The following is a 22,259-nucleotide window of genomic DNA, read 5'->3' as shown; positions in this document are numbered from 1 at the left end:
AGTGAAAATGCATACTGATGCTGGCACACTAAACAGAAAATTATAATCTATCCTTAGTGACAAAGAAGTGTAATAAATTACTTACCTATTCTACTAAAATAAAGCTGTAATTCCTCAAAATGTCATTCAAAGTAACTAGAGCCCGATTAAGACATAAATCTATTGGAAATTGCAATCAAGCTAAATGCTCAATTTTTAACCCTTTCCGTGTCAGGGGCCCGATAACAAAGGAACCCCTAATTTCATCGACTTTATGACTTCGCAAACTGAATTTTCTGCTTTTGAGGGGTTCAAAAAAGGGATAGGTAGATAAGGCAGTTAGATTTACAGAGTATTCAATGTTGAGCGTTCGAGATTAATTTGAATTGAATTTTATTTTGCTAAAAATATCGTCGTATACTAGTCTGTTTCAACAAGAAGTTGTGTTGACAAGAATAAAAGAAGACATTTAATTAAACAGATTGAAGTACATAACACATACACAATATTCTGCATGCAAAACGGAACCCCACGCACAGCAGTCACGCTTGCGTATACTACACCAACGGGGCAGTTTAACTCCAAATTTAAAACGAAACTTTTAGCATTCCCTGTCCCAAACTACCTTTCTTGCCTAGTTCCGTATTCCAAGCCCATAGGGTCCTTAGGAATCACTCAACTCCCGCCAACCGTTGACAAGCCCTCGTTAAAGTTAGCCGATTTTCTTAACCTTTTAACTTCGGTTTTTCACACGATCTTTACCCGGGTGTAATGAAGTGAAAAAGGGTTCGGCTATTTTTTTAGACTTTATTAATGTTAAACAGTGGGTTGGGACGGTTAGTTGGCGGAAGAAATGGGTGCATTAAATTAGGATACATGCAGGCACATAATGCATGGATAACTTGTGGAAGACTTATTAGTAGGGTATTAGATAGCTATAGAATAGATGCTACTGGAATATATGGCATATATATAATTTTCGGTTCAAAAAAGCTCCATATCAATATCACATCACAATACATTAAACCACTTTCATGAACATGTAAAAACAATCAAACTCTCTTAACGGTCAGTTACGTTAAAGTGAAGTTAATTGAATTAAACCGATGAATTTGTATATTCATTGCTTTCTTATTCCTTGGTATAACATTGAGCAGTGTTAAACCTAGGAACAAATAGATAATTCTGTATTCGATCAAATCTATCTCTTCTATCTAAAGAAAGACATATAACCCATATTATTTATTTGAAATGCAACACCCTGAACGTGAGCTATTTCCCATGCAAATTCGAATCGGTTCGCATGGTATGGGCGCCGTAATTACAACCATATGAGACATCCTAGCTTTGTCTCCGGTATGCATCTGGGTATCGCAGATATTCATACGATCGACCACATATCTTTGATTCAGTATTCGATCTGGATTCTTTTATTGTAACAGGCAATATAATATACTGATAAGTTTTAGTTAGGATAGCTTGATATGAAAATTAGTTACGTTGTATAAAGATATCAAACATTTCCGATTATGGCTAAAAATTACGACGTGGGTGCAATACAATTGCTTGAATTTTACATTTTCGAATACAATTCCCAAAATATTAGTAAAAACAATATAATGAATTAATATTTATAAAATAAATGAACAAGTAACACGAACAAATGCCAGATGTACCCATGTGAGCACATATGCCTCGTGATCTATGACTAGATCTCGTCAATAAATTAAATAATAATTCTGTTCAAGTTATTCCAAAACTCTAATCAGTATATGTGCAACTATTTTAGGTACTTGTTTTATTAACGAAATTCTATCTACCTTGAATAAATGAACGTTATTAAATAAAAATCAAATCAATGTTGTTATTCTAAATAAAAGCCTACCAGAATATCGTTTTGCTCTAGAAATACTTGTAGGTATCTCATATTACTATTTTATATTACATACGCAATAGGCATTTACATTAGGATTTCAGATCCTATAAAAATAAACATTCAGTTTTTTTTTTTTTACAGGAGTTAAAACCAATGTAAAAGTTAAAATATATGTCAATGGTAAAAAAGTAAGCATAACGAATCGTCCTTTTACACGAAGCGGGCATACAAAAACAGTTCAAAAACTATTCACCGAACTTACTACGAAGTTGTACAAATTCCCGCAATTTCCCCTACATGCAAGCAAACCAATTTCATCACCAACAAGAAAAATAACTGAAATACGTAAAAACTTAGCACACAAATGTAGGAATGGAAAAATTGAGGCTCGGATCGCGCAGATGTGTGAAACGGTGCCAGCGACAAATTGTTTTATCGAAAATTACTTTCTGGAACGGGAAAAGCGGATAAATTTCCATTTTTCTAATGGAAGTGAATGTGCCGGTCCCTTCGAGACGGTGACTGGCGTTTGTTACAATTACCAGCTCCGATAAACTGTTCGATTATATTAAAACTTGTTCACATCACGTGAGTGGTTAAATGGCTTTGGATGTTGGTATGAATCAATTGAATTGTGAAGGTTTTTGTAACGGTTCTTAATTTATACGTTAAAATGGATTTAAACTGATCTCCGAAATAGAGATTACAACCAAAGGTTGTAAGTTCTTAAAATTATTTGACGTTCAAAAGAGATGCAATATTAAAGTTGCAAAACAATTATTTTTTCTATACTATACTCTGAAGAAGCTTCCTTTTCGAACCACACATCTTGGCTGACAAATGTAGGTACTGACTTCTTCATGAGTTAAACGTTACGTTAAGGCTAAGCTTTACTTACCTAAATATAGAGTCCTTAATATATAAGTCTTTGGGAACTTAAACTTAGGAAACAACCAAAAACTCATCAATATAGTACTTATATTGATGTAATGTAAATTAGTTTACCTAGCTATTCTCCTTAGCTTATGTTCCTAAGTTTAATCTATGTTTCCTCACTGACGCCCGAAGCTACGAATATAAATTATTCGCCAATATTAAAATCAGTTCGAAAGGAAATTATAAAAAGTTTCGAAGCCTAAAGCTTCAAGTACAATGTTTACGCTTATTTAGCCCTGAAGCCATTTATATGAATAAAATATTAAGAGACCTATTTCTAGACTGAAGTATTAAGTGGGTATTTGGCCTCTTTCAAAGTACTACAATTATATTTACCTTTCTTAGATACCTAGGGATAGTCTAGGGACTATCCGTGCAACTTTCATTTAAAGCAGATTGCAGTTTTTGGCGTGAAGACCGGAGAGACATAGAGACAGACAAAGCTACTTTCGCATTCATAATATTAGCACGACTTAGTAATGTGGAGAGCAAATGCTGGTGTAAATTAAAATAATATTATCATGAAATGGGCGTCTAAAGTGTTTATTTCTCCCTCACACTTAGGCGGGATTGTTTTCTTTACTTTACAGTCAACATTTTTGGAATTCTGAGAACAAGACGAAAGTTGAGATGGTAAAGAAGTTGTTTAACGATATAAAGGAAAGAAATCTAAAACGCTTCATGTACAAAAGGTACCCTATTTCCTGGCAATTTGTGAGGCTTTATTAACTTATATTCTTTGATCCCGTTTGTGTTCCTGAGTCATGTAGAGTGTTATTAAACGCGTAATTCTAGTGTAAAATCTTGTGTCTAAGCCTAGGTAAGCAGGTTACCAGGCAATTGGGTTTTGAAGTCAGATAAGCAGTTGATTTATGTAACACATCCCTATTCATTTAATCCAAAAACCTGTAATATAAGTACCACGTAGCTTGACATTAAGGTGTACTAGCCTATGACGAGTATCAAGACTCTGACAGTCCTGTTAATGATTCGTTCTGCATGGTATAAAAGCTAATTAACGTCTCATAAAATTGACGTGCCGTTTCTTTTTACCCGACCGCCAAGATATGTTTTTTATGTAGGTATTTATGTTATTATAAGTTATGCTCACCAATCCAAACCAAGTTGTGAGTATGAGCAAATCAACTCAGTTTTGGGTGAGGCCTTTGTCTAGCAGTGGACGTTTTTGGACTACCGACTAGTGTAAATCATACCACATTCCCAGAATCTTGATTCCAATATCTGAATATGCCTTAGAATAACCAACCAATACCGTATATCTAGGGATTCCTGGAAAACTAAATCGTAACATCGTCAAACCAACAGTACAATGTTCAAACAAGGAATATTCCTGTATATAATACGAGGTTTACACCGCGACTTTGTTCACATCAAGTAGGTATTTAGTAGAAGATAAGAAAGTCTTAATTTTCTTTGACGTCCCGCTTATCACGTACCTTCATCAAAATTAGGCTACTTAGCTGTTTTGAACGTTTTATATAGTACACCGACTCTTCAAGATGTATGGTCTAGAACATAAATAGATATTTAAATAATAAACGGAAATTGGTGACTTAGCATATTGTTGATAGAAATCCGCAAATTACTTGAACATAAACAACAATTTTTAAGTTTTCTGGGATATGGAAAACAAAGATCTTATTTTTTTGTTCATAAATGTGGCTCATAACCAATTAGTATATTTAAATGAATTACAATAATTACCAATCCTTCCAAAATATTCCTACTGAACAGCCTACAAAACACGTTTCCTAAGATTTATTCTAGTCATATAAATTGACGAGACAAATTCCCTTCGCAAGTGATTTACTAACGTTTGTGACGTAACTGCCATTTACTTGTGTGACGTAAGTCATTTCTCTGTTCAGCCTAATGTTTTGATCTGGTTCCTGGAATATTCTGGATCTAAATTAGTGTAGGATAGGTTTTTCGGATGTTTTTGTTCTAAACTTAGTACATTATGATTATTTAATACTTTTTAGTAGGTAGGTACTTAAATCAACAAATATATTCAAATTATAATATTAAAGGACGTGATGATTAAATATTATAAAAACTTCAAATACTCTAGCTTCCGCCAGCGATTTCAGCCGCATTTAGTGAAAACTAGATGCTGGGCAGCCTTCCTCGATAAAAAGGCTATTTAAGACTAAGATTTTTTTTTAAATAAAATATGTTATGTAGTTCCCAAGATTTAGCACATTACTATAAGATTCATTTTCAGAATGATTTCATCATTCAATCTTAAAACTCCGAAAAGCTACACCGACAGACCTCACATCAGCCAAGATAGGACTAAAAACCGTCATTTCTCAAGGCATACATCTCTCCATATCAAAGCAGACACCAATATTATGACGTCATTAGGCTTCCTAGCGGTGACGAAACTTGCCCGACATGTTCCCAGCAAGTTGACGCACCATCAACTCGCTGGCATGAATACCGGGTGACACACAGAGTAGGGAAACATAACCGGAGATGTTAACGAGCAGGTAAGTCAGGCGCCTTCTTCTGTGTCAAAAACGTACGGTGGGTGTAACAAAAACGTTCAGTTAAGAGTGAACTAACGATACATTTGGGTTCTTTGAGACATCTGTCAACGATTTTTGGTATTACAAAAAAATTACGGGTCCAAAGAACGCGTATAAGGGAAGACAGTTACGTTCCTCGTCCCCCGTATTTTGGCACGCTACTTTCTTAGGAGATTTTCCGTTATGACATCTCCGCTAGAGATTTCGTTCTCCATGGGGTAACCGCTGTTTTATGGGCGAGCAAGTTTTTGACGCCATACGACGCCAACCCGGGGAGATATGGAAAGTCTTTTTTGATGGGTGTTGGTAGTTGTGAATTCTGTATAGTAACTGTGTTTAGTGTTTGCTGATAGTGAGGTTAAGTCGTTGATGTTATCCTGCGATGGCTGAAGGTTGAATTCTTGTATTTGAACTTTAGATTTATTTATGTATGATTTATAAGTGATCATAAATTGGTAAACATTTTTACCTAGAAAATATAGAAGACTTTACGTTTTACATAGGTAGATCCGCTTGAATATGACCCGATTTTACTAAAAGAAGAAAAAGTAACTGCCGTGAAAATTTAAAATAAAATAATAGCGTCGTAAAGTAAGTTTCACAAAAACATATTCCGTGGTGAAAACTCGCCACAGTCCACCACAGTCCTTATTTTTATCGAGAGTCATTCAAGAATCGATACTCTTTATCGATAAAATCGATAAACTCCATCAGTTGACGGCGCTATTTTCATCTTTGTTATTTTGACAACTTCAAAACTTTTGAGCTAGCTGTTCAAACGAGTTGAGACTCTCGATATTATTCTTAGTGAGGTATTTTTTTAAAGTCAAGAGTGGTGGAAGATTATTTCAATTGATTTTACAGTTCAAAATTATAGTTTTGTTGATGGAGAAGAAAATATAGGAATAGTTATTTCGTTTATTTTAGTGTCGACGGGGTTACCTGCTTTGGTATCTATGAATTGCAATTAGTGATAAAAGTTGTGTGTCATTAAACTATCGGACTCATTTTCGACTAAGTAATATGTATAAGGTATTAGTTCTTCTTTTTTATCCATAACAATCTACAGTTAGTACCATTTTCTCAAAGTAATTCTAACCTTATTCCTAATTCTAACCTCAGTTTAATGACACGGCTAATTTCTACTTCACTAAACCAACAGAACAGAGATGTATGAAAATAAAAGTAACAGAAATTCAGGGTCAAAAGCGGACGTAAAAAATACACCCTTTGCCCGACCACTATTCTGTACTATAAAACTTTTATGACTCAATTTTACGTACACTTCATTATTGGGTTCGTCACGAAGCATTGTGGGTTCGTCACGTTATTCGTCACGTTTTTATAAACTGTCCTGTTTATTTCGGCCGGCAGTTGAATTTCGCCTCATTCGCTAGTTGTAACTTTGTTTTTTTTTTTATTTTATTTTGTACCATTGACTGTGTTTTTATGATGCGATGTAATGTCGAATTAACGACTCACATTCCGGATTGAATGGGAAACTACAATAATGTTGTTTTTTTAGTACCGTCATTTGTTTGGTTCTGTTTTCAATTTAATGGTGCACTACACATACATCGATGGGTAGCTCATTGTGATACATTGATGTAGTGTGTACCTATGTATAATTTTGGACCGTGTATCCCAGAAAGAAATTAAAGACTGCAATTGAGACAACTTGTTTCTGCCATTTAGTTCGTCGGCAATGAAAAACATGGTAACATCTATGTGCGACGTTTAACTCGAACAGTTCAGTTCAGTTTTTTTTTTTCGAAAGATTTATTAATAAAGACATCCATTCTATCTGACAGCATAACTTAACTGCAAGATACATTATCATAATAAAGATCTTCCAAGACGCCCAGTCATCACCACTTCTATATAGACTAATATCTATAGACCTAATAGATACCAATTCAGTAATAAAATGCACCATAAAACTACCTTTGGCGAAGCAATACGTACTCCATTTTATTTCTTCTTACTGATATGGCACGCCACAGTACAAGACTTGTTTTATTCTTGTTCATAGTTTTCTTCACCTGTAGCTGATTACATTATTCTCCATTTGACCTAGTTTTGCTTATGATTGCACTCACTATGTTTACTAAGTAGACTTTTTAAGTCTGAGTACTTACGATACGAGTGATATTATGTCAAGAGTAATCTGGGTTTTCACTGATACGGAAATGTTTTTAGGTCATAAAAAATTACATTATAATGTGTCTTTTACTTTCTTTGATTAGTTTTTCTTCATATTAATCAATTCCTTAATTTCTTATGTCAATAGAGTTGTTGTAGTAAAGTCATTATCAATAGCTATACTTTACACTTACACACATTAGCACTTACTTTACACTTTACTTTACAGGTAGATACCGTGAAATCTATTTATAAGTAAATACTTTCATCGCTGATATTTTAGAGAATAAAAACTCGAAAGGTAATTAATGCAGAACTTAAAATGTAAATAAAATTTTGGGCTCTAAAGTTACCTGTAAATTGTAACATTTCTATAAAGTTTTTAACCTAAGATTTATAAATTACCTGGAAACAAAATATCATAAAATTAAGTAAAATAATCAAATGACTTCTTACTTAAATACTGTTAATAAGAATCTCCTTCCAAGCGCCAGTTTTTACTCGGTAGAAAAAGTTGGAGCTTCCAATATTACTCGTTTGATTCATCAGAGTAAGTTTGAAGCATTTCTCACCCTTTTTCTCGACCCCTGCTAGGGGGAGAGTCCATCCTTCAAAAACTGTTACGTAACTCTTTTTCCCTAAGGTTTTTGCACTTACGTGGGATGTCAAATATATTTCATCTTCCTTCATACACCCTATACTTATGTATCAACTATAGCGCTCCTCTGAGAATTGGTAGCTACCTATAATATTATTATATGCACTTAATTTTCCGCACGGATGCGGATATTTCTTTTCGTCTAAATTACACCAAAACCTGCATATACTAGTAGCTGAGTAAGCAGCTGCAGCTGAGCAACAGAGAAGGTTTATTGCATTGCAGTGGGTCAAAGGTAGTTAGAATCATGTTGCACTCATGTTGTTGTAATTACAAAGTATGCTATTGCTCTTCTCTAGTCTCATGTACCTACGACTCCCAAAGTCTTCTACAGTCTTCGATTAAGAGCATAATCAGGACTGTACAAAAGGTACTTTAAACATACCTAAACTTGTAGTACATAACTCTCATTAATCTGTAGTTAGGTAAAATAACTCGTACCATCCTTCATCACCGATTCCATATTATTTATTCAGTCAGCCATTTGCACTATGACTCTTGTAAAACTAATATTAAAATGCAAAATGTCGTCCCGGAGTGTTCTCAAGAAAGTTAAACTGTGTTCCAACGGCAAACTTAATCATAAGAAAAACTAACAGGACTTCAAAAAGCTGTTTATATTTGTAATCAGAAAGATGTTCACTAGATAGTGAAGGGAAATAAGATAACTATGCCTCTTAATGATGCCTTGTTGAACGTCAGTAAGATGCGTGACCTTAAAATAAACGGTATGCGTATAAGTATGTATGTGTGATCTTATGTTTGGTGATAAGTAATCACTTTGAGAGTTTCTTTTCAGAGAAGAGCCTGTAGTAAGGTAGTTGGTTGTAATTTGTTGCACAAAATACGAGGCTAGATGTTTCATCCGTGTCCAGTGGAAACTACTCACAACATCCAAAGAATAATTTAGTATCCAAACACTAAAATAATAATTCAAAACGGATCAGTAGTTTCGAAGGCTACAAACTAAGAAACTAAAAATCCATAATATCAGCATAGACATGCATAAATAAATACTCTTTAGACAGCTCAAATTATAGTGTTATCAGATACCAACAAAATATCATAAAACCCAATAATTGTGAACGATACACAAGCAATAATTTTCGCAAGTTATAACATACAACATAGTCATTAAAATCACTCCCACTTATGTATAAAGAAAATAATTGCCTAACTTTGCCAATATATAGTTATTTCTCGATCGATTTCACCGAATAATTTTCGTTTATTTGTTTGCTAACTGATAATGGTAGGAGTTCGGCCATTTTGAATCAACTATTCACATTAAGAGTACGCGCAAACTGGTAACTTTTTAGTCGGCTGACAGCTTGATTCGGGCGCTCGAAAATTACGGAGATATATCGGAGTACTCAAATAACAACGATCTGGTATCTGCCGGTATCAGATCTACGCATCATCTCCAGAGCCTCTTTCCCAACTATGTTGGGATCGGCTTCCAGTCTGACAGGATGCAGCTGACTCTGGTACTCAGTGAGTGTTTTACAAGGAGCAACTGCCTATCTGACCTCCTCAACCCAGTTACCCGGGCAACCCAACACATCATGGTAAGACTGGTCTCAGACTTACTGGCTTCTGAATACGGTATCAGATCTTTTAGAGACTTTAATTGAACTTTTTAATTCACGTTTTTCTTTAAAAATTGTTTTGCCAACCACCGGGTCAGCTGTCAGCCGACTATTTAGTCTCGAGTGTGCGGATAGGCTTAGGGGCAGTTGAAAACAAGCCTATATAGAATGATAGATAGATATCGTGTTTATGTTAAAGTTTTTTGAATATAATGATGTTTTGATTTTTGGTAGAGTGATTTATTGAAAATGTTCGGTAGTTTATTTAGTAGCGAAGTAATAAGGGGTCGGTAACGTATTATGGTTTTTGATAGGGTTCACTTTTAGTCTCATACCCTTCGCACAGCCCTTAAGTACTGGTTTATAAATTATGCGAGGGATTCCCTTGCCGTACCTGGATAAAAAGGAGCCTAATTCATTTATCAGGCTAGATAATCTGTGCAATTAAATCGATTCAGTAGTTTTAGCGTAAGAGAGACAAACAGATAGAGACTTTCCCATTTATAAAATGAGGTATTGCAGGATTTACGTATTTCGACACTATGACGTTAAATCTAGATTTCTGCAGAGTCACAAGTACCTACTTGATAATATTTGACTCACGTCGATAAATTGACGTAACAAGTCCCATATAAACAAACAACCCTTTATAACCAACACAAATAATTTACCTACAACAAGATAAGCAAACATATTAAACCCGAACATTTACCAATTTAGTTGAAAGCAAACAAATAAAGTAGAAACTAAAATAAAAGTAAATTAACGCGTTAATCGGATTACTGAACTAATAATTAATGTGAATGCGACTTTATTCATTAAGATACCAATTTAGTTTGGGGGTATACGAGTGTGTGTGTGTGTGTGTGTGAGTTTTGAAATAATTAAGGGTCAACTCGTATTAAGGTTTCAATTTTATTTGACCTTGACTTTATGTAATCAGAATGGGATATTTCTGTAGCTTGGTCAAAGTACTATGTTATGTTATGCACTATGTTAAAAATTTTAATTAATGTAATAATCGTAATGCAATTTAAAAGATACTAGGCGCGTGGGAACTATTGTCCCTGCCGAGTGCCGGGATAAAATATAGCGTATGTTCACCGGGGATAATGTAGCTTCGCAACAGTGAAATATTTTTTTTAAATTGGTCAAGTGTTTTCGGAGCCTATTCATGTCAAACAATCAATCAATCAAATCATTCGTCTTTATAATATTATATTCCTCACACAATTACACAGAACCATCAAGTTCCAAACGCAAATCTCTGTGGTCACTAGATAACTGATAAACATACTTTCATACTTTTATTTCAAAAATTTTCAAAATGTTACATTCAACCAAATCAAATAAAACTACCACAGTGCACCGACAAAAATCTTCAATACGACACTTATCGTTTATTTCAGAGTTGGACACGTGTCAGAGCAGACCACAACAACTTGAAGGAAACAATGTCCATACTTCTCAGCTTCAGAAGTAAGACTCCAATAAATAAGTTTTATTTGTCCCCTCTTGGGAGCATCATATAGAATGCAGCTGGGAACAGCGGCGGGAACTTCTCAATAAGTATTGATTGAGAGTAATAACTTAGAGGAACTTTCTTAGCTGGACACTGCTTTCCTTCATATTTTTTTTCTTGGGAAATATTGAAGTTTGTTCGCTTGGTTGATGAGAGGATTTTTTAGAATATAAGGGGTATTTTCTCACGGTTTCAGGTAGTTGTGTTAAAGAATAAAGTGATGAATGAGTGATATTCAATTAACGATTAAAGTCTTGACTTTGGAACCCAAAATACCGATGATATGATGTTGATATTGGAGACACGAAAAAATATATCAGAATAATATTGAATATCCTAAAATTCTACGAAGAACTTTAGACAAATCAACTACCATTTAAGATTAACCGTCTATCTGTAAAATAAGTTGGCCAACTCAACCGAGGCCTAGAAATAACTTAAACTCAAATCTACGTAACTTAATCTAATACAAAGCTTAGATATTTCAACCAAGTTGTTCAAGATCAATTCGCTCATATCATCACATAGATTAAACAGATTAAAGTTTACCGATTGTAGAGCACTCGACTAAAATGTGATTATCGAATGTTATCCGAATCTAATATCGATACATATCGATATGGGATCGAAATTGTGTAATGGGTGGTGTTCGGAATGTAAACTGTGTTCGAATTGGGTAATTTTGGTTTCACTAGTTTTATTTGTATTTTTTGTCGGTTATCAGGCTTATCAGAATGCATATTAAATATCGAAAAATCCTGGCGTGTTTCTAATACACAGATTGCACAATCTCACCTGATAGTATTATGGTACAGTTTGAAATCGGCGATTCTACACGTTTGGTTAGAAAATGAGGCTCCGTCTACTATTCTATTCGGTATTTATCAATATATGTAGGCTCTTATTCTTCTCATTACTTCACTTCATTACAAAACAAGTGATATAACTATTACAACTTACTTATCGCACTATTACGAGTTTCTTTTTAAAAATTCTTATACTACCGAAATGTCTGTGGCTTGAAGGCTACAAAATCAATGACAGTGGTAGTCTTTTTTATTATTTTCTGTTGCATTAGGTACCTATATGTTATCTCTTGCACCTGTTTTCTGTTGTTTAATCTCCCCTGATAACTCCATGATCACTGAACTATCAACTGGTATAGAAAGAGAATTTTCCATGCATAAAACCTTTTTTTCTAAACATTTGTATTCAGCTGCTTCCGAACAATGGCGTCAGATAAGGGACTAATTCAAAGAGATTTTAACACTTCAATGCCGCCGTGATTAATGTTCGTGTGAGGTTCGAAAATTTTTCGACCTAATGCTGTCATTTTTGGGCTAGATATTTTTACTTTGTTATGGGTTATGAAATATATTCGCTGGAATGTGGATAAAATGAACTAGAATTTATTTTATAATATAAATAAAGTATATTGAAGTTAATGTGCTATTTTTTTTCACTGGTGGAAGCAAAGACCGCTCTGCGAGTATGACTTTGCGGCATTGATTGTTCAACAATCTGTTGACTCCCCGTCATCTATGTTCAGTCTACCTTCACAAACACAATTCAGTACTATTGCAAAAATATAATGTTATTTTCTGAACTCTGTCAAACAAAACAAAACAGCCAAGCAAGCTGCAACAGCAATACAAAGAAAAATTCTTCCAAAAATATACAATACGCTAGCCATTATTGGTATTCCTATATTGAAATTAGGTCTAACACCTCATTATTGACTACAATAGCGTTAGCATTTAGCTTAAGATGCTAATTATATTGACCTATTTGTAATTCATGACACGGGCTCGCTCAAGGAATACATAAATATGTGCAGAGATACCATAATGCAGGTAGGTCAGGCGCCTTCTTCTAGGTCAAATGCGTATGGTGGATATGACCACAACCATCAGTTACGAGTGAACTAAAAGGCATTCAATTTCTCTGAGACATCTGTCAACGATTTTTGCTATTACAATAAATGAGCAGGTCCAAAGAAGGCGTATAAAGGCGAAGACAGTAACGTTCCTCATCTCCCGCATTTTGGCGGTCTGCTTTTTTAGGAGATTTTGCGTTATGGCACCTCCGCTAGTCATTTTATTCTCTATGGATTCGCTACAGTATAACTGGGCTACTAATTTCATTTACAAAGCCATTGATTGGCCTCGAGTTATGAGGCCTCGTGTTATGGGGCCTCAATACTATGGTTTATGGGGTGTTGATGCCTGTTTTATGGCCAAATTTTAGTTTATGAACGATTTATATGGTTGTGAATGAGTAGTGGTCGATTTGGCTGTGTTTGGATGAATGTTCATGATTTCTGCTGGTTAATTTTTTTACGAACACGACCCTGGGGCTCCTCAAGTCTAGTGAGTATGTAATATTTTTTACACCAAACATTTTCGGATAGTGTCTTATCATAGCGAATCAATGAAATTAACATTAAACTAATCCTACAAATTAGTGATACAAATCGTTATTACATCTGAGATATACGTACAAACTTGGGAGTAGGTATCTGTTAACTTGCAACATTGATAATTATTCAGAGCTTAGTTCCAGGTTTCGTAGTTGTTTGTAGACTGCAATTAGTATCCTGTCATATACTTGATATACACACGTATCAGATATAGCTTCGTCTTGTAATATAAACTACTAGCCTGCAGTTTCACACGTGTTTCATGGGTACTGGGATAAAATAAAGCTTATATTTATCGGGAAGACTGTAGCTTTCCAACAGTGAAATAATTTTTCAAATCAGTTCAGTGATTTCGGAGCCTTCTAGCTACAAACAAACAAAAAAAATCCTCTTTATTATGTAACCATAGATATACACACGTAACAAACATGGCTACAACTCGAAATGTACATACACTATACGGCTTCAGGAAGGCTGCCAACATCATGTACCAGCTTAACATACACATCCTATTAAAATAACAACTCCCAGTTCTAAACTTCGATAACATCAAAAAATAAATTTAAAAATTAAAATTCTGGTTGTAACAACCTAATCCGATAAAAACAGGTGCGTTATGAAAACATGATAGCGTAAGCAGGGTTAATAGGCTTAGCGCCAACAAGTGTGAACGTTCGTATTTTTTAACACTTTTTGTTAAATTTTCTATCTGGATATAAAACATCTGTGTTCAGGATGGGCAGTCAGATCTCCACGGAGTTTCGTAGTAAGATGTCGTGGATTACTAACAGTCAATTATTTGTTTTTGCGATAACTTTAGGTTGGGTTTCGTCTCAGGAATATATTGAAAGTGAGTGATATTGGACTATGTTATAATGAATAGTTTTGTCTGTTGTAATGTTATAATGTGATTTTTGTAATGTTATTTGGTGATGTTTGTGATAATTTATGAAGGTGTTGAAATATATTCTGATTATGATTATCAGGACAAAGTAAATCTAATCCTACTAAAATATAATCAAACTGTATCCAACACTACCCAGTGACGTGATCTGTGATTATGTGGCGCCTATTTCTAATGCCAGGCTAGATGAATTAAATAAATATCTGACGATCTCGTCAAATTCATGTATTTTTGAAAAAGGGAAGAGATTTTTTTTAATGCATGGAATAAATAAATAAATAAATAAAATAACGTTTATTAAGCCAAAAAAATATAAATGCATGGCATAAAGTAAACTTTGTGTCAACAACTTTGTGTGATGTAACGTCTGCCACGTTTAAAAAAACACATTTAACAATAATATTAATGTACTAATTGCAGATCTACACGATTCAAAATTTGCAACACACTTCAAAGAAATACCACAATCATTCGAAGTAAGAGGATTCGATGCTAACACTCAATTTCAAAAGTTTTTCGATCGGATACAAGAAGTAGCGATGCAAGAAAACCTAAACGTGCTTTACAAGATAAAGATCGAAGTAGACAAGCCGACAAAATACCATGGGAAAAGGGCAATCTTGAGGAAAGGGAGGTCAAAGAAGTACAACATACCGCTTAAGAAGACGAGTATGAAGCTATCAAACTTCGAGATGTGGTTACGGAAGATGGCGGAACAATCCGGAGTCAACAAGAAGGGTCGTTCGCAAAACTTCGAGATGTTCGCCTCAGCTACAACCGAAGGACAAAAGGTGATAACAACAACAAAACAAATACAGCTTAAATACAAACCGATTATTTCAAAGACCAAGACTAATTACACAAAATTTGTGAAGCCCGTGAGAAGCAGAACTATTACTCTGACTAAGTAGGTTATTTGTTGTTTTACGAGTATGTTGAACAATTATGTCATAGGTAGGTGTTGTAAATAAATGTTTTCTATCCTTTAATTGTTTGTTCATTCCAAAACAAGTGCAAACAATAGGCATGCATTTTTAAAGTGTTTTGCGAAAAAGATATAGTAAACAACTGTACGTGCTAACAGAAAACATGACAGGGAATCTACCTAATCTATAAATTATGTAAATATTAAGTTCTATCTGTTCCCGAATTATTTAATTTATCCAAAGGCCAGACCTCAATCAAATGACACCAACACAGTACTACTTTTTACACCACTCCACATTAAAGTCCAACAAATAATTATCACCAAACTTTGCCACAGCCCAAAAGAACCACATTGCACTGAACTTTGGCAAACTTATTCTATCTCTCATTGCTCAACAATTTGTGGAACGGCTGCGGTCAAGCCATAAAAAATCTTGCAATATGCACTTCTATACAGAATTCTTCTCACGGCCAGTAATAAAAACTGTGCGGTCTATCAGTTTTGTTTCTCTCACCAGGGGCTGCGCTTATGAAACATATTTCAGCCAAATTGCCGCACATGAAACCCTGAAAGTATTCGGAGATGATAGATTTTATTTATTACTTTGTCGTTGTGGTGTATTTTTCTTTTTCGTAACAATTTTTGGGGTGTCGACAGTATTCTTTGTTGGTGTTATTTTAGTGAAGGTTTGTGTTAGAACTAATGGAACCTAAGCTTATTGAACATATCTTCAGAGTCAAATATCTAAATTGAAATTTCGTCATTTAAGAACAAAAAACTTAAATATTCAAATTTTCTTTCATGGGAGTCCTGCTCAAATCATCCACATCTAAAAAGACTATCTAACGCCTAAAACAAGAATACCTCCTAAAAAATATTTTCCAGAAACCAATCCTATTGGTTACGCGGGAAACGCAATATGGTTCGTAAAGATGCGAAACATTTGAAAAACTGGTGATTGCAAATGCGACGGGAAAATCGGCATACTGCGGGCGACACAAACCAAGAAAGTATGCCTAAAGGAAAGGAGCACAGTACCTGTTGTCTTCTACGGCGATTTCTTGTACGAGGAGCACTGCCACAAATAAGGTTCAACACAAATCACACCAGTTTTCCACTCAATATCGATTTTTGTATCGGAGAGAGACGTGAGCTCTCGCGCGCGTTGTCAGCCATTGATTTGTTATGTTGCACACACGACTCAAGGGCGCTAGTGTCGCCTCTCGCTCCAACGAATGCGTTGAGGTATGTGCGGGAAAAGGAAGGGAATAGGATTGCAAACACCAGTGAAATTACCAATATAACAAATTATGAGTATGAAAATTACCGCGCAACCATTCCCCCCGGGCTTGAAGGGATGCCTTCAAGAGTTGAAGCAATTTACGAAACTAAATTATTTATACGATAGTTGTACTACGTAAGTATACGAAACGAAATAACAAAATGAAAACTAAGTACCTATTTTGCCTAATCTACCTAACTACTAATAAAGTTTTGAATAACGAGCTTGAAATTTATTGATTGGGCAACGGGCATAGACGCACGACGGGACGCAAGTAGGATCCAGTCGCTGTCTTTACCCGAGCGACACGAGTCACTCCGGTGGAGTCAGGGAAAACCTCCTCAACGACACCCAAAGGCCAGTGTAGTGGAGGGGAATTATCAGTTTTAAGAACGACGACCGTGCCGACAACGACTGGATCCACCGGCGTGTTCCATTTACGACGCGATTGCAATGTGTGAAGGTATCCATTTCTCCAGCGCTTCCAAAACGATTGTACTAATTTGTCTAACAACTGGTGTCTAGTCACGATAGATTTTGTCTCTACTTCTTGCGCCGGTAAGTATTTTAAAGGCGTAAGATTCAAAAAGTGTGCTGGAGTTAAAGCAAGTGGTTCCGAAGGATCACTAGAGAGTGTCCTGCACAAAGGTCTCGTATTCATTACAGACTCGACTTGGGTAAGCACGGTACTTAATTCTTCAAACGAAAGAACAGTATCTCCTACAGTACGATATAAATGCGACTTTAAACTTTTGATATTAGCCTCCCAGTTGCCGCCGAAATGACTGGCAGTGGGGACATTGAGCGACCAATCTATACGATTTTCAGCTAACATATGACCAAATTCAGTATTATGATGTTCCGAGCAAAGAAATCTATGAAGTTCCGACAGTTTGCGTTTAGCGCCTATGTAGTTAGTCCCGTTGTCTGAATAAATTCTACTAACCGGGCCACGCCTGGAAAGAAACCGTTTAAAAGCGTCCATAAAACTAGCTGTGCTGAGATCACCAGCCAGTTCTATGTGCACCGCGCGTGTAGTCATGCAGACGAACAGACACACGTAAGCCTTGGTGGAACGAACACCTCGACCACGAGACATGGTAACTTTAAACGGACCAGCATAATCCGTGCCCGTGTGGACGAACGGTTTAGCAGATTGAACAACACGGCAAGAACGATGATCTGCCATCTCAGGAAAGTTTGGCTTTGGTCTGAGCCGAAAGCAAGGAAGACACTTGTGTACTCTACTTCTAATTAAGTTTCTAGCAGAAAGTATCCAATACCTTTGACGTAAGAGTGACATCAGCAAATCAGGACCTGCGTGGCAATTAACCTTATGATGGTATTCGACAAGCAAATTTAAAATTGGATCCTTACTTGGAAGCAAGATGGGATACTTCCTATCATAATTCAAATCAGAGTTACTTAGACGGCCTCCGACTCTAATGAGTCCGTCTTTGAGGAACGGTTTCAAGTGTCGAATAAAAGGACTACAATCCTTGCCTTCCCCGAGTCTGACGATCTCAGCGGAGAAATAATGAGTTTGAAGTTGGCGAAGAACGAGTAATTCAGCGAAGTCGTAATCCGACGCTGACATGCGATATCTAAGAGGTAACAATTTATAGTTCGGCCATTCAGAGAATGCGTTCCTGACACGTCGCGATTGAACTGACGACGTAACTTTGCAATGGCGTTGCAGTTACGATAAAAATATTTTTGCTGGTTGTTTACCGTTTTAACAATTGAGGAGCATTAAAACAACATTATTATATCAATAATCAATGAATGTAGTTACGTCGTCAGTTCAATCGCGACGTGTCAGGAACGCATTCTCTGAATGGCCGAACTATAGTAAAACGACAAATGTAAATTACCACACGAAGTAATTTACTCCAAGACGAAATACGATCGGCCAAAGAAAGAATGAGAGATCTTTCATTTGGTGTAGCTAGCAACGAATGTTTCTTCTCTTCAGGTGCTTCGGACACGGAAGAGGGATTGAAGGGAACGACAGGCCACTGTGAGACATCCAAGTGAGCCCAACGAGGACCAGTGAACCAAAGCGGATGATCAATAATTTGAGAAGGTGTGAGTCCGCGTGAGAGACAATCAGCGGGATTGTCTGTACCGGACACGTGATACAAATTTTGTGGAGATAAGTCATTATGTATTTTAGACACTCTGTTAGCCACAAAGGTGTTCCACCGATGGGGCGACGAATGTACCCAACAGAGTGCGACCGTAGAGTCCGAAAATGCGAATATATTACGAATAACAACGCGGTTTTGACAAGCGACAACGACATTTTTTATGAGTTGAGCTAGCACAAGTATAGCACATAGCTCAAGACGAGCGAGAGAAACTACCTTCTTAGGAGAGACTTTCGATTTAGCAGTTAACAAGTTGACAGTATTACCATCGCTGTTTTGAACATGGAAGTAAATAACTCCACCATATGCCTTTTCACTAGCGTCCGCGAAAGCTAAGATAGTGACGACACTATCGGCGACAATACCTAGGTGACGTGGGATTTTTATACGACTGAGTACTGGTAGCTCTTCTTTAAAGCGAGTCCACAGCCTGACGATATCTTCAGGTGGAGTATCATCCCAATCACAATCGCACAGCCAGAGCTGTTTGATGAGAAGTTTAGCATACAGGACGACAGGCGCGACGAATCCCATGACATCCCATATTTTAGCGACACACGACAGTATTGTGCGCTTGGTACAATGGTTAGCTGGAGTATTCACCTTCATGCTGAAATGATCTGAAGTAGGTGACCAACACAAGCCGAGTACTTTATGTTGGTCAGACTCATCAAATTCTTTGACAGCCGGCAAGCGATGAGAAGGAGGAATCGAGTCTAGTACAACTTGAGAATTACTGATCCATTTGACTAACTCAAATTGACCAGCTTTCATGAGACCTATCATTTCTGAGGCGGTGGAAATGCCTTGGTCTTCCGAGGAAACGGAATAGACAAAATCGTCCATATACAGACCTGTAGCTACAATTTCCTTAGCTTGAGGGTAAGAATCACCCTCATCCTCCGCCAACTGCTTTATAGTGCGCAGAGCATGAAAAGGACTAGACTTAAGTCCAAAAACGACACGATTGAACTCATAAACCTTTAAAGGTTCTTGCGGCGAAAAACGATACAAAATGCGTTGGAAACGACGATCCGATTCTCGGATTCCGATACTGAGAAACATTTGACGAATATCTGCGGAAAGAGCGATCAAAAACAAACGAAAATTAACGATAATGTTAAACAAGTTCCCTTGTAGGTTTTGACCACCATACAAGAGATCATTAAGCGAAACGCGGGTAGAAGTCTTGCAACTACCATCGAGAACGACACGAAGCTTGGTAGTGATCTTGTCATCGCGGATCACACCATGATGCGGAATGAAGTACGAAGCTTCCGAAGAGACAGAATCTGTAGGTGAAATGTAACCCTTTTCTAAATATTCGAAGATGACACTGTCATACGCGACCTTCAATTGTGGAGAAGCCTGCATTTTTCTTTCCAAGCAGTAAAACCGACGTTCACTTACTTGACGCGAGTTCCCAAGGGATTCGACTTCACCCTTGAAAGGTAAAGCAACTACGTAACGTCCGTCACTATCCCGAGTGGTAGTGCGGGTATAAAACTCCTCACACAATGTGTCGTCCGGGCTTAGTATGGAGGGAACATCCACCTCCTCTATTTCCCAGAATTTACGGACAGCGGAGTCCAACGGGTCCGTGGTACAACAATACGATACAGTCGACTTACTATCAACGCGTACTGGAGCGTCACCTACAATTACATAGCCAAGGACAGTTTCTAAAGCGAGAGGCGAAGCATGCGGGGGCTGTCCTTGAACTTTGTTCGACAAGAGCAAATGCGGGAAAATCGAAGCGCCGATTAAAACCTGAATCGGGCCTGATGAAAAATATGTATCGTCAGCCAACGGTAAGTTTTTGAAATTATATAAAAGAGAAGCATCAACCGTGGCTGTCGGCAAACGTTCGGTAATTTTATCTACTACCAACGACTCTAAACAATAATTTATGTTACGATTGAAACGAGAATAAAATTTAATATTTACGGAACCCTGAATCATTTTACTCGAACCCCCTATTCCCTTTACGGTAGAACAAGAAGGCCGATTATTTATGTTCAAACCTAAGCGTCGACAACAATCACTAGTTATAAAGTTACTTTGAGAACCACTGTCTAACAATGCACGAACACTATGTTCATTTCCATGCGAATCTACGATAATAATACGAGCAGTAGCAATGAGCACCGTAGTAGGGCCCCGATGTTTACTCTCGGTATGATTTTCGGATAACGAACACAGCGCGATGTCCGCGCGCGGGGGCGCGGGCGCGGGGGTAGTGGTCGCTACACTCGATGGCAGCGGCGCTGCTGTAAAAATGGCGGGCGCAGCGGCTGGCTGCCCGGCCGCGGCAACGGCGGCCGGTGGCAGCCCGCGAGCCGCGTTTGAATGGGGCGAGTTACTTGCCGCGTGTTTACTATCAAAGCACAATAAAGTGTGATGTTTGGAATTACATTTTTTGCAAGTAGATGTCGACCCACATGCGGAAACACGATGACCACTACTTAAACAATTTATACATAAGTTATTAGATTTTACGAATTTAAAACGTTGATCTGGTTTGTAACTATTAAAAACCCTACATTTATAAATGTAATCATGCTGCTCGCCGCATAGACTACACGCGGATGACTCAGCCGAACTAGACGTATAGGCATGTGTAGTAGTAGGTTTACGATCTGCAGGTTTTTTATTGTTGGTGACCCGAGCAACCGATGATGACGTACGTTCCAATACTTTTATGTGGTCACGAACAAAACTATCCAATTCGGAAAAAGACGGAAATTCAGTACTATTAGGTTTTAATTTACGAGTGCACTCAAAAGTACGACCCGTGTCTAAATCGAGTTTTTTAAGAGCGACATAAAACAAAATAAAATCAGCGAGGTCATCAATTTGTAGGTTTTTCAACGCAGCTACAGACGAAGCGAATTTATCTAAAAATAATTCTAAATTATTAGGGGTTCCTGAAGGAATAAGTTTAAATTCAAATAACTGATCTAAGTATGAAGTTGCTTGTTGACGCTTGTCCTCATACCTTTTGCAAAGTGAATCGAAAATAATAGAGTAATTATCCGCGGAGGGGGTAATACCCGCGCATATTGAACGAGCCTTGCCTGTCAACTTTCCTAATAAATAATATAACTTCTCACAATCAGTCAGAGAAATATTATTATGTACGGCATTACGATAACTAGCTATGAATAAAGGCCAATTTTTAATATCTCCGTTAAATTCGGGTATTTCGATGGGAGGCAAGCGGGGTGACCTTTTGACCTCGGAATGCGACTGAACTTGCAGTGATTTCTCTGCTCGCTTTATACGGCCTAAAAGGTCTTCGAAAGAAGAAAGTGCTTGATAA

The 22,259-nt window shown here is 36.9% G+C and overlaps 2 protein-coding genes across 2 annotated transcripts; one reads left to right on the top strand and one right to left on the bottom strand.

Annotated features, from left to right (window-relative positions):
• The first annotated feature begins 14,444 nt into the window (after positions 1–14,444).
• LOC124634742 lies at positions 14,445–15,488 on the top strand. The gene is made up of 2 exons (XM_047170403.1): positions 14,445–14,523; positions 14,998–15,488. Exons 1-2 carry the CDS (start codon positions 14,445–14,447, stop codon positions 15,486–15,488), a joined length of 570 nt encoding a protein of 189 aa, XP_047026359.1.
• Positions 15,489–16,685: 1,197 nt separating this feature from the next.
• LOC124634567 lies at positions 16,686–19,322 on the bottom strand. Its single transcript, XM_047170184.1, has 2 exons — positions 18,638–19,322; positions 16,686–18,408 (listed from the first exon to the last, which is right to left on the bottom strand). Exon 2 carries the CDS (start codon positions 18,382–18,384, stop codon positions 17,020–17,022), a length of 1,365 nt encoding a protein of 454 aa, XP_047026140.1. The 5' UTR covers positions 18,385–18,408; positions 18,638–19,322; the 3' UTR covers positions 16,686–17,019.
• Between the last annotated feature and the right edge of the window lie 2,937 nt (positions 19,323–22,259).

The sequence above is a fragment of the Helicoverpa zea genome, chromosome 11, assembly GCF_022581195.2.
Source record: "Helicoverpa zea isolate HzStark_Cry1AcR chromosome 11, ilHelZeax1.1, whole genome shotgun sequence".
Taxonomy (NCBI): domain Eukaryota; kingdom Metazoa; phylum Arthropoda; class Insecta; order Lepidoptera; family Noctuidae; genus Helicoverpa; species Helicoverpa zea.
This window is presented reverse-complemented; position numbering and strand designations above follow the sequence as displayed.